This window comes from Otolemur garnettii, unplaced genomic scaffold (assembly GCF_000181295.1).
Source record: "Otolemur garnettii isolate 467f Iridium unplaced genomic scaffold, OtoGar3 scaffold00022, whole genome shotgun sequence".
NCBI lineage: Eukaryota > Metazoa > Chordata > Mammalia > Primates > Galagidae > Otolemur > Otolemur garnettii.
The window spans coordinates 18,978,371-18,991,812 of record NW_003852417.1 but is presented as its reverse complement, the minus strand read 5'-3'; the positions used below and the strand labels follow the sequence as shown (position 1 = coordinate 18,991,812).

General features: G+C 37.9%; 1 protein-coding gene across 1 annotated transcript in view; it reads right to left on the bottom strand.

Annotated features, from left to right (window-relative positions):
- The window catches only part of BABAM2 (BRISC and BRCA1 A complex member 2), a gene marked incomplete at its 5' end in the record, with an annotated part of 402,516 nt that overhangs the window by 254,839 nt on the left and 134,235 nt on the right, over positions 1-13,442 (bottom strand). Inside the window, one exon of the mRNA XM_012803778.1 lies at positions 9,147-9,221. Coding sequence (XP_012659232.1) covers positions 9,147-9,221 — 75 coding nt within the window. The remainder of the gene's footprint in view (positions 1-9,146; positions 9,222-13,442) is intronic.

Here is a 13,442-nt window from a genome sequence, read left to right as displayed (position 1 = left end):
AAAAAACTAATGCATGCTGAATAAAAGATTTAAATCTAAAAACCCTGAAACAGTGGTTCTCAACCTTCCTAATGCCATGACCCTTTAATACAGTTCCTGTGGGTCCTGACCCACAGGTTGAAAAACGCTGCCCTAGAAGAAAGTGTGGGAAAAACTCTTAACTATATTGGCTTTGGGAAAGAATTCATAGAGAAGACCCCACTGACAAATGCAGCAACAACAAAAATAAGTAAATGGAACCTGATCAAATTTAAAAGGTTCTGAACAGCTAAGGACACAATCAACAAAACAAAGAGACAACTATTCACATATTAGGAATCAGACAAAGGACAAGTGAACAGACTATAAAAAGAACTTAAGCAAATTAACAAGAAAAAACAAACAACCCCATCAATGAATGGGCAAGAAACATGAACAGAACCTTTTTCCAAGAAGACAGACAAATGCCCAACAAACAGTATGGAACAATGCTGATGTCCTTAATCATCAGAGAAATATGCAAAGCAAAACCACTTTGAGATATTGCCTAACACCAGTGTTAATAGCCCAAATCACAAAGTTCCAAAGCTACAGATGCTAGTGTGGGTGTGGAGAAAAGACGCATGGTTGGTGGGATTGCAAACTGGTAGCCTTTTTGGAAATTAGTATGGAGAATCTTCAAAGAACTAAAAGTAGACCTCCCATTTGAGCCTGCAATCCCATTACTAGGTACTACCTAGAACAACAGTTCTCAGCTAGTGGGTTGTGACCCACAGGAACTGTATTAAAGAGCCATGGCATTAGGAAGGTTGAGAACCACTGACCTAGAAGAAAAAAATCATTTTGCCATAAGGACATTTGTACCTGAATGTTTGCAACACCTCAATTTGCAATAGCAAAGATGTGGAAACAACCCAAGTGCCCATCAAACCATAAGTGGATTAATAAACTGTAATGTATGTATTCCATGGAATACTATTGAGCCATAAAAAAAAATCGAAGACTTTGCATCTCTTGTATTTACCTGGATGAATTTAGAGAATATCTTCCTAAGTAATGTATCTCAAGAATGGGAAAGTAAGCATCTTATGTAATCTAGTCTGAAACTAACAGATCAACAACTACAGGCCCATAAGAGAAAAACAATTAAATTCAGGAAGGGGGTGGTAAGGAAGGGGTGGGGTCAGTAAGTTCCCACTTATCAGGTTCAATGTAGGAGTATATGGCACATTTACTGGGTGAAGGATTCAACTGCAACTCAGACTTTGGACTTCACCTTACAAATGTTAATAGGTAACCTAATCATATGAACCTATAATAAAATTTTTTTTAAAAAGCACATGTGGCTCGGCGCCTGTGGCTCAAGCGGCTAAGGCGCCAGCCACATACACCTAAGGTGGCGGGTTCGCATCCCCAGCCCGGGCCCACCAAACAACAATGATGGCTGCAACCAAAAAATGGCCAGCATTGTGGCAGGTGCCTGCTGTGAGCATGATGCCATGGCACTCTACCCAGGGGGATAGCTTGAGGCTCCATCTCAAAAAAAAAGCACATTTTAGGGAGCAGTGTGAAATTGCTTTGCATAGAAAGGTAGGCTCTGGAAGCAGCATCCAATAAGAAACTATTATTGGTTTTAAGAGAAGATTAAAGCAGACTACTCTAGTAGTAATTTTATAGGAAGATTGGGCATGGGAGGGAATGAGACCAAGGAAATAAAACAGGAATCTATTACCATGATAATCCAGTTGTAAGGTAATTAAGACTACCTGCTTAATGAAATCTACAATCAATCTCCTAGCATTCAAAATCTTTTCCACTTATCTTTCCAGTTTTATCTCATCAGTCTCCTGCAAGAAATACCTCTAGCTGCCTAAATTATCACCTCCTCCCCCAAACAAGTATGTCCACACAGTCCTACCACTGACTGTGTGATCACCCATACTGGATCTGTTCCACCTCACCCTCTAGCTTTTAAAAGGTATACCTCCTTAGAGGTGTCAATTTAATGCCCAAACTTGGTCATAAAGGTTTCCCTAATCATTCCAATCCATAACAATCTTTAGAGTTTTTTTTTAAGCCCATTGTACATGTAACATACAAATTACCACTTAACTATTTTTCCTTTTCTTTTTTTTTTTTTTTTTTATTTTGAGACTGTCTCACTTTGTTGCCCCTACTAGAGTATAGTGGCATCATCATAGTTCACTGCAACCTCAAACTCCTGGGCTCAAGTGATCCTCCTTCCTCAGGCTCCCCAGTAGCTGGGACTACAGGTGTGTGCCAACATGCCTGGCTAATTTTTTTTCCATTTTTGGTAGATGTGGGGTCTCCCTCTTCTTGCTAGGCCAGGTCTCAAATGCCTAAGCTCTGCAATCCTCCTGCCTCCACCTACCAGAGTGCTAGGATTACAGGAGTGAACCACCATGCCTGGTCTATTTTTCAATTAATGGTTGTTAACTCTGTCTTATCAACTATATTATAAGATATTTGGACATGATTATGCTTGAATTTCTTTTGTGTTTGTCTAATCCTAGTATTCACTTTAAGTCAAAATCAATATTTACAATGTTCCTCAGAATACTGCACTCAAAAAACAAGGCAAGCCCATTTTGGGTACTCTGTCATAGTTGAGATAAGTAGCTCAGGACAATGGGTGAGGCTTGGAATACTGGGTGGGATTCTAATTCAAGGCTCTCCTTCTGTCAACCACTGGGTCAGTAAGAGCTCCCTTATTATCACGCTGCACAGTGTAAATCAAGGAATAAGAATAAAAGCCTTCTGCTGCCTACTTGGTTATAAGAAGCTTAGATTTTAGAGCAAGGATCACAAATGAACCCACAGGCCATAACCAGTACACAAAGGTGTTGTTTGTTTAGCCTGTACAGTATTCTTAAAAAATATTTATCATTGTTATTACTTAAAAGGCAGTTATTTCTCGTACTTAAAAAAAGAAATGGGAGATTCTTGGTTCCTTAAAATAATATCTGCATATCTGGCAACGTGAGGCCCAAACTCTCACAGGGAAAACAATTCTGTAGCTGTGTACCAGCTGCTGCCTTTAGATGAACCACATACGTGCTAGTTTATTACAGTTCTTACCATTTCCTGCCGTACTGTATCAAGTCAGATTCACTTCCTTTCAGCATCTGTCTGACCCTATAACCATCAGAGGTAGCTTCCGAGGTTTGATTAGAAAGCAAGCTTACTCTAAGTAGGTAACCCTCTCGCCACACAAGGACATTCACTGTCATGTCAATGACCTGCTTAGATCATCAAATGGTTACAATCTAGACACTCCCTACCATTCTCTATTTTAGGCTCCTGAACAAGTCTTTTTTTTTTTTTTTTAAGTCAAATACACATAGATCATGAATACATTCATACATATGTGGGGGACAATGTGCTGATTTTTTTTTTTTTAATACAACCTAACGTGGTTGTTAAACTGAACTTAAGTCCAACTTTCTGCCTCTGCTTGGCAGAGTGACCTATGTTCTGCACTGACTGTGCACTGACCGTGCCCTGACTGATCAGTACAGCCACAGTGGTATCAGAAGGACGAGCGCTTCTGACACAAATGATCTATTTAGCTTTTTCACCCTCACTTCATTTCTATATAGTGTCATGATTCAGGTTCCATAGTGGAACCAAATTTCATCAAGCAAACCATCAGGATGAATGGACTAACTACGTGATGATAAGTGATGCCAATAAAAATCCATGTACTTTAGTCATAGTATATTGGTTACAGCCCTGCTTCTGGTCCGGGCTAGGACTCAGTGGTATCTAGTTTAAAGACACTCCAACAACTACTTAGACTGTGTAAACAATGTGGTTTTTTCTTATCCAACAAAGAAAAGTTAATGTACATTGATTTTCTTCGCAAAAGCCACTGTTAGCAGAAAATAATTGTTATTCAACCTTCTAATTCAGTGGATCCATTGACTTTTCTAAGTATTTCTGTATGATGCTGTTGAAAGGGTTCCTAGTTCTAGGATTTTAACTTCCCTATATTCTATATAAAATTGGCTTATTATTTTAAGAGGATAATTCAAACACACACTCTGTTTACAAGTAAGCTTCAATATTCTTAGTTTCTGAGTACTTCTTGTTCAGACAATAAAATGTTTAGCATATAATTTAACCTTTTCTTTGCACACGGTTTTAAAAAAAAATCCAATGCTTTCTTTTTTGAGAGAGTTTCACTTTGTGGCCCTGGCTAGAGTGCCTTGGTGTCTTAGCTCACAGCAACCTCAAACTCCTGGGCTCAATCAATCCTCTTGCCTCAGCCTCCTGAGTAGCTAGGACTACAGGTGCCCACCACCAGGCCAGGCTAGGTTTTTCCATTCTTTGTTCTTGCTCAGGCTGTTCTTGAACCCCTGAGCTCTAGCAATCCACCCACCTCAGCCTCCCAGAGCACTAATGACCCACCACACCCACCCCAGTGCCTTCTTATCTTAGTATCATACCTTTAGGTTCAATAATTCTTAGGACAAAGATAAAGACAGAAATATACCTAAGTCTACACCCTAAAAAAACTACACCTTAAACACTTCCTTAAGAGAAAGAATATAATTATAAGGCAATCTTCCCGTGGTTTAGTAACTTTAGTGAATATTTATACTTTTATCATTTTTGTAATCTCCTCTTTATTTGGAGGACCACTACTTCTCCCCTAAACACAGAAGTTGAGAAGTTCATGGGTATACAACTGAGCTCAAGTGGAACAGACATGGAAGGTTGTTCTATGTCTGATCTATAGACTATTCAACATGTATTCTGGTTCCTACTATGGGGACGACAGAAGTGGAGGATTTATATATTTCCCATCAGGTTTACATGAGTTCGTTCTCAATTTCTACAACCTGCAAATAAAGAATCCTAACAAATACTGTTCTATTGACTGAATTTTTATGTTAATGATTTACCTAATCCTTTGATACACCTCAACCAAAAGTAAAATTCAGACTCTGAATTCAGACTTCATTTTCAGAATAAAAATACTCTATCCCATGTAAAAACCATATATACTTAGGGTGTAATATTAAGCAAAATCATATCACTGGATATTTAAGGGATTTTTTTCATTCTAACATAAAAGAATTTGATTAGTGGGTAAAACAGTTACAGCTGGTAATATAAACTTATGGTTTCATCTTAGTGTAATGACATTTCACTGCAGCAAAAATCAAAAGGGTATGTAGTTAAGTACCACACTAGCTTATTATTTTAAATTTTTACTTTACTTTTTATTTACTTGGAATGATGAGGTAAAATTACATTGATGCTGGTGAATAGTGTCCTACTCCTAGGAATTTAGAAGTTTATTTTAATTTTAGACATAGACTACCAATTATAGGTCTATTGTTTAGGTGAGGAGCATTCAAAGACAAATATTATGTAAAGCAGTTCCTAATGCAAACATGCGGTAAAGAGCACAGCCAAATATTTCAAGGTTATGCTACAACAACTTAGATCTTAAAATCCTCGACAGTTACCCCGGATTCTTTCTGGTCTGCTGGTAGTTTTTTAATTTTGTTTTGGGGTTTTAGGCTGTTGCTTTGTTTATGCAATAGTTTCTCCTTTTTCTTCCTCTGTTGTTTTACTCTGTTTCCATGAACTAAAGATCCAGAAAGACATTAGTGTGGCAATGTATTTCATCAATAGAACAGAAATCACTCATAGTAAATATGGGGGAGGGGAATTTTATAAATTTGGCAAATTGATTCAACCTTTCTCTTATCTAACTATCAAGGAAAGCAATATAAAAATATAATTTCACAATATAAAATTCGAATTCTTAGAAAAATATGGGAATTTGGTATTGAAGAGAAAAAATAGATTATGTATTAACCTGGAAGGAAGTAAGTAAAGCATCATAAGAATAGAGAAGCATTTATTTCTTTTATGTCTTTAGACCCTCAAGAACATGAGCAGAGGCAAGAGCAATTTCAAATAAACTTTCAAATAAACTGGAGAATTATTCAAACTGATAAGGCCTGACAAATCTAAACAATACTGTAACTATAAATTGTGGATGAAAGTGACTATATAAATAATGTATCTCATATAGTGTTGAATTTAGCTTTAAGTGAGCTGAAAGAAAAGTCTTGACCAGAATATACAGATAAGACTCTTAAGTATGTGTTACAGAGTACAGAAATTGCTGAAACCAACATAATTATGCTTGATAATCACACATCTAGTATGTTTATTTTCCACTACAGTGGTGTGGAGAAACTGATAGGAACTGCTAACCTCCATTCCCACTTGGATTTATAACCCTTGTATACAGAATGAAGAACAGGCCAACTTGAAACAAAAAGAAGTGAAGATTTAATGATGCATAAAGATCCCATGCTTTACTTAGGGAAAAAGAAAATAATTTTCCCTCTTAGATAAAATACACTTTAAGAGGGTCCCTAATCTTTTCTATGGTCTATAGTTTATATTCTATCCAGTTGTACTTCCAATCGTTATCAAGATTAATGTCTAATATTATGTGTTGATTACTGTAATATTCAAGGAAACTTATACAAGGATTCTGTCTTCTCTTTAGACCATTATAAATGCAAATATCAGAAAAGGAAAGCAGAAATGTGTCTTACATTAGACTGAAATTAAATCACCACATGTTGAAATACTTGCAGAGCGAAGCCACTAAATCACAACACAAATCTTTATCTACGGTGAAGCGAGGCCTTTGTCTTAAAGTTTCCTTCTCAGAACAGGCTCCTCCACAGTCCATTTAGTTTCTCTCACACTAACCATGGCCTAACCACTTAGACTCTACCTCTTCCCTGCAAAGCATTTACAGACACATTCCCAAAGTAGCCGTACCCTAAACCACACTTGGCCTACATATTTTAAAGAATGCCATAAACACGGATCGAACTAGATTCTGGGTCTCTTCAGGAGAGCCTAAGTTTAAAAGTACCTCTGTTCAACTGAAATAAAGAAGAAGAAATGCCCTTTAGCACAGTATATAGTTCATATGTAATGCTTCTTAAAGACAATGCATATTGGACAATTTCTTTCTTTTTTTTAATTGTTGGGGATTCATTGAGGGTACAAGAAACCAGGTTACACTGATTGCATTTGATAGGTAAAGTCCCTCTTACAATTGTGTCTTGCCCCCAAAAGGTGTGTCACACACCAAGATCCCACCTCTCTCCCTCCTTCCCTCTCTCTGCTCTTCCTTTCCCCCACCCCCTCCCTCCTTCTCTCCCTCTCTCTGCTCTCCCTTACCTCATTCCCAACCATGTCATTAATTGTCATTAATTGTCCTCATATCAAAATTGAATACATAGGATTCATGCTTCTCTATTCTTATGATGCTTTACTAAGAATAATGTGTTCCACTTCCACCCAGGTTAATACATAGGATGTAAAGTCTCCATCTTTTTTAATGGCTGAATAGTATTCCATATTATATGTATACCACAGCTTGTTAATCTATTCATGGGTTGGGGGGCATTTAGGCTGTTTCCACATTTTGGCAATTGTAAATTGAACTTCAATAAACAGCCTAGTGTAAGTGTCCTTATGGTAAAAGGATTTTTTTTCTTCCAGGTAGACGCCCAGTAATGGGATTGCAGGATCAAATGGGAGGTCTAGGTTGAGTTCTTTGAGGGTTCTCCATACTTCCTTTCAAAAAAGGTTGTATTAGTTTGCAGTCCCACCAGCAGTGTAAATGTGTTCCTTTCTCTCCACATCCATGCTACCATGTGCAGTTTTGAGATTTTATGATGTAGGCCATTCTCACTGGGGCTAGATGATATCTCAGGGTGGTTTTGATTTGCATTTCTCAAATAATTAGGGACAATGAGCGTTTTTTCATATGTTTGCTAGCCATTTGTCTGTCTTCTTTAGAGAAGGTTCTATTCATGTCTCTTGCCCATGGATATATGGGACTGTTGCCTTTTTTCATGCGGATTTGAGTTCTCTATAGATCTCAGTTATCAAGCTTTTGTCTGATTCAAAATATGCAAACATCTTTTCCCATTGCATAGGTTGTCTATTTGCTTTGGTTGTTATCTCCTTAGCTATACAGAAGCTTTGCAGTTTAAGTCCCATTTGTTTATTTTTGTTGCTGATGCAATTGCCCCAGAAGTCTTCTTCATAAAGTCTTTTTCTAGGCCGATATCTTCCACTGTTTTTCCCATGCTTTCTTTGAGGATTTTTATTGTTTCACACCTTAAATTTAAGTCCTTTATCCATCTTGAATCAATTTTTGTGAGTGGAGAAGGGTGCAGGTCCAGTTTCAGTCTTTTACATGTGGGATAGTCCTTCATCCCATAAAAGTGATTTTTTCCAAAGTTTAATTTACTTACATTCATCTTATCTTATATATAAAAAAAATCTATTTTAAATGACTATTGGGTGGTGCCTGTAGCCTAGGGGGTTGGGCGCTGGCCACATGCACCAAGGCTGGTGGGTTCGAACTCTGCCCAGCCCTGCTAAAACAATGACAACTGCAACAGAAAAATAGCCAGGCATTGTGGCGGGCGCCTGTAGTCCCAGCTACTTGGGAGGCTGAGGCAAGAGAATTGCTTAAGCCCAAGAGTTTGAATTTGAGGTTGCTGTGAGCTGTGATGCCACAGCACTCTCTTGAGGGTAACATAGTGAGACTGTAGCTCAAAAAATAAATAAATAAAAAATAAATGACTATTAATGTACTATTTTAGCTTTTACATATCAAAATAATTCAATGAATCAGCTTTGTTGTTCCTACTGTTTTAGAGATAGGGTCTCCCTCTAGTGCCTGGGCTTGAGTCAAGAGAAGCAATCATAGCTCACTGCAGCCTCCAACTCCTAGGCTCAAGCAATCCTTCTGTCTTAGCCTTCTAAGTACCTGGGACTACTGGCATGCTCCACAAACCCAGCTAATTTTTTTTGTTCTTTGTAGAGATGGAGTCTTGCTATGTTGCCCAGGCTGGTCTCAGAATCCTGGCCTCAAGTGATCCTTCCATTTTAGATTCCCAAAGTGTTAGAATTACAGGTGTGAGGTACAGTGCCTGGCATAGAAAATAACTCAATGGATCTTTATCCAGTAAGTATTTTTAGCAGAATATATCATCTAAACAACATGCTGACAAGCCAGTCATACAAAGATTGAGTTAAATAATTATTTTAAAAGCTCGCTGATATATACTATTTATTTTTACCTTGAGCAGGTATGTGGGAATATTGCTGAAATCCACTGGCAACTTCAAAAGGAAACGAGCTGAAAATTCACCAGTCTGTAGAGAGAAAGGTATAATAAGATTATAATCAAAAATAGATTATGAAATGACAATTATAGCCAAGGCCATAAGTTCAACCTGCTCAAACTGCAGGTGTCTTCAATTTGGTTTCCTACTAACATCAGGCAAGAAAAGAAGGCTTGAAAAATAGGGGAAGATCAAAATGAATTCTTAAATTATTAGTTACTAAAAAACACAATTTGAATTTTAAAAATCTGTAGTTTAAATGTGAAATAAAATTATAAAGCAGCAGCATTACTTTTTTTGTTTCTTAAAAGTATGAAAAGAATACATGAAAAAAAAAAGAATACATGAATGTATGGTTGTTTTTTTTTAAAAAAAAAAAAAAAGCCCAGACAATAGAAATAGACTCACCCCTCACCCACTTGTTTATAAATAACGCAATCAGACCACTTCACTAATATTTATAACCTACAAGGCTGATGACATGTGTCACCATCCTTTACACTATAGTGCGTCTGAAGTATATATAAAGATCAAACTTCCACCCATGAAAAGGACTACAGCAGTGGCCATCACAAATACTAATTTTGGAAATAAATAATTTTCCAATCTTCTAACAGTCCATTAATATCACTATCATCAATTGATATTGTTCAGTGATTCCCTCTGTGAACTAAAGGAAAGATACTTAGAGGTTTGGAGATTTAAAACAAAATTTAACTAAGCTATAAATAATAGCTTCTATTTTTTAAAAGAGAAAAATACATACAAAAGAAAAAACGTTCCCTCTCAATTTTAATGATGGGAAAGGCTAAGGAATCGCATTTTTTAAAAACATTGCTTTAGTGTAGAGGAAAGGCTATCTAACTGGGCTATGCAGAAACCTAACCAGGCAACATCTGCAAAGGCAACAAAGATATAGGCTGAGCTCATAGAATCCTGGGCCTCCCATTCTGTGTCACTGCAAGTGTACAGCTGAGCTTGGGGTATTAACATGGTGTGTTTTACTTAGACATGTTTGAACAAAGAACCCCAAGGACAATCTCACAGGGGTCCTCAAACTTTTTAAACAGGGGGCAATTCACTGTCCCTCAGACTGTTGGAGGGCCGGACTGGGGGCCCCGGGATGGGTCAGCAACTAAGCAGGATAGGCAGCAGCGGCAAAAACACCCGACAGGCCAGATAAATGTCCTTGGTGGGCTGCATGTGGCCTGCGGGCCGTAGTTCCAGGACGCCTGCTCTAGAGCTACTCTAAAGAATGGATCTCTATCTACTCATATTGTAACTACTAACGAGCTCCCAATCTCTTCACTGCCTTACCCCCTTTAAAAAATGAGCAGCACAAACTCCCCAAACGCATCTATAAACATAGCAAGCATTTACAAATATTTGTTATGCATGGGAAGATGAATGCACACAATCATGCATGCATACCTCTTACAGATGACTCGACAAGCCATCTCTCCCTTCTATAAACACCCCAGAAACTGGCTTCAAGGTTCTGGCCTTAGTTTTACAACACTGGCCTAAAACCTTGACAATGAAGAAGTATAAACCTTGAGCTCAGCAGACAACAATGATAACTAACATCTGCCTAGTTGTTTGTTATTTGCTTTACTGATTACAACATCTTTTAACTTTCATCAACCTCTGGCTAAGGGCAAAGCATTTCTTCATCACCACAAGACTAACTCTGTGACAGAAAAAGCAGAAATGAGAATTGAATGGACAGAATCAAAGCTGCAGCAAGCCAGAGTCACAGAAGCCACTGTGCCACCAGGAACGCCAATGGAGGGAAACGGTACTGATGCTCAGAGCTAAACTGCACTTCTCAGTACTGAATGCCATTACGTGCCAGCTACTCACAACCCAACACTTGGAGGAAAACTTAAGACCCACCAAGGATTTACGAATAGCTCATCAGGGTGGGTCAGAGGTTAGTAAGATGCTAATATAAGTCTTGGCTTCTGTTACAGTCCAAGATTACTAAAAAGATGTGATTTGGGTAATATGTTAAGCTCCTAGAGGACTTTAAAACTAACATGGCCTATTAAGTGTAGTTTTTTACATTGAGACACAGCTGGACCTAAAAGAGTCTCTTTTTAAGTACAAGGGATTAGACTTTCAAAGTGGTGAGTACAAAGGTAATACATAGCAGTACAGAGTTAAATGGGAGCTTATAAAAGGGCTGATGAGAGCTTGAGGGTGTGGAAAGAAACAGAAAAGTCTTCCTTTAGTGAAGAAGAAACACTCATCAAACAATACATATTCCTAAACTGGGTGCGGTGACTCATGCCTGTAATCCCAGCAATTCGGGAGGCTGAGGTGGGAGAACTGTTTCAGCCCAGTGTTCCTAGACCAACCTGGGCAACATAAAAAGATCATGTCTCTTGAAAAAGAATACATATTCCCTACAACTTAACAGATGTTAAGTCAGTGTAGACTTCCTTTGAATGTATTTTCTTCCTTCAAATGCTGTCTTCAGCTCCCATCTTATTTTCCTGTTCTACTTTACAAATAATCTCCTATAGTCGCTGATTGAGGTCCACAATTCCTCTTTTATTAGTCTCTCTTAAACCCTCTCTCTAAGTCAGCCTTTCCTCAGCACCGCTCCTCCTAATCAGCTCATCAAGATCACCACTGACTTCTCCACTGCCAAACCCAAAGGTCATTTCTCCCTCTTCATTTTAGTGTTTCATTTTAGAGCAACATTTTGACACAATTGATCAATCCTTTCCTGGAACATTCTTCATTTGGTTTCCAGGGCCTTTTCTACTTCGCTTAGCCTTTGGTCTCCTCAACTCTGAACGCTGGGACACACCCAGGCTTAATTCTAAGACCCCTTTGCTTTATCTACATTTCCTAGATGATCTCATTCAGGCCCATGACTCTAGACAACATTTATATGCTGATGACTCCCTAATCTTTTATCTCAATCCCAGATCTTTTCCTAATTCAGATTTCATTTCTGCAACTACCATAAACAAAATCAAGTTCCTGATTTTGTGCTCTTCTCTCGGTATTTATTCCTCATTTCAGTAAATGCTATTTCCATTCTTACGGTCTCTCAGGCCAAAAACTTCAAAAGCATCTTCGACTCCTATCTTTCGCACCACATTCAAAGTGACGGCAATCCTATGGATTCTGCCTTCAGAGTATATCCTGAGTCCACCCACTTTTCACCACCTCCACAACTACTTGGTCTAAACCACCATTACCTCTAGCTGGACAACTGCAATCGCCCCTAACTGTTTCAGCCCTTGTGCACTCACAGTTTATTCTCATCAGAACAGGTGGAGTGATCCTTTCAACACATCAGTGTACGATCCTCATTCGCTCAAAGCTCTCAATTTAGCTTTGTTATAAAGTATCGAGACAACATAACAACTGAGTGATGAGGGAAAGAGGTGAGGAAATAAACCGTGTGGATCTGGAGGAAAAACACCCCATGCCAAGAGAATAGCAAGTATAAAAAGAGTTGATCAAAGAATGTGCCTACACGTTCAGGGAAGAGCAAGTAAGTCGGTGTTGCTGGAGCAAATAAGTGCTAATACTGATCAAAGGTCACACAGAAGCACTTCCTTCCATGGTGTGAGCAGTTTCTAACCCCCTGGAGGATATCCAACAAGAGGATATACAACATTTATAAAATTAATGAACACTAAAATGGCCACTATATGGACACATACGGAGAACATTTGTTAAGTCATCCCTGAGAATGTAGAGACAGGTCTTTATAAAGTACCAGGGGATTCAAAGAGTTTAGGGAAGAGTTGGAGAGATGATGATAAATCAAACTCAATTCATTCCTTCTTCTTGCACCTATAAATTAAAAAATTTATCTATAAATTGCATCTTCCTTTGCATCTATAAATTAAAAAATGTATAGATGCAAATTATCTAGTCAATAAATACATAACCATTACTACCTACTAGTGTAAAACGTCATTCTGTAGGTTGAAGTGACAATTTCAAAACTTTCAGTTTGTTAAATTCAATGGTTTCTACTTATGTACATATTTTTAAAACAATAAAAGGAATGAAAAATGGAACTTTAATTTTAAAAGAACTCATGGACATATAAGGTAATAGGAAAGATAATTGCATATTTTGTTAGCACTTGGACTCATTTGAACTGCTTATTTTAGACCACGCACTGCATTTTAGCTCTTTTGCCCTATTTTAGTTTGTACAATATATTTTTATTCTACCAGCTATTTTGGACAAACATTCTTTTAAAAACTCTCAGATGAT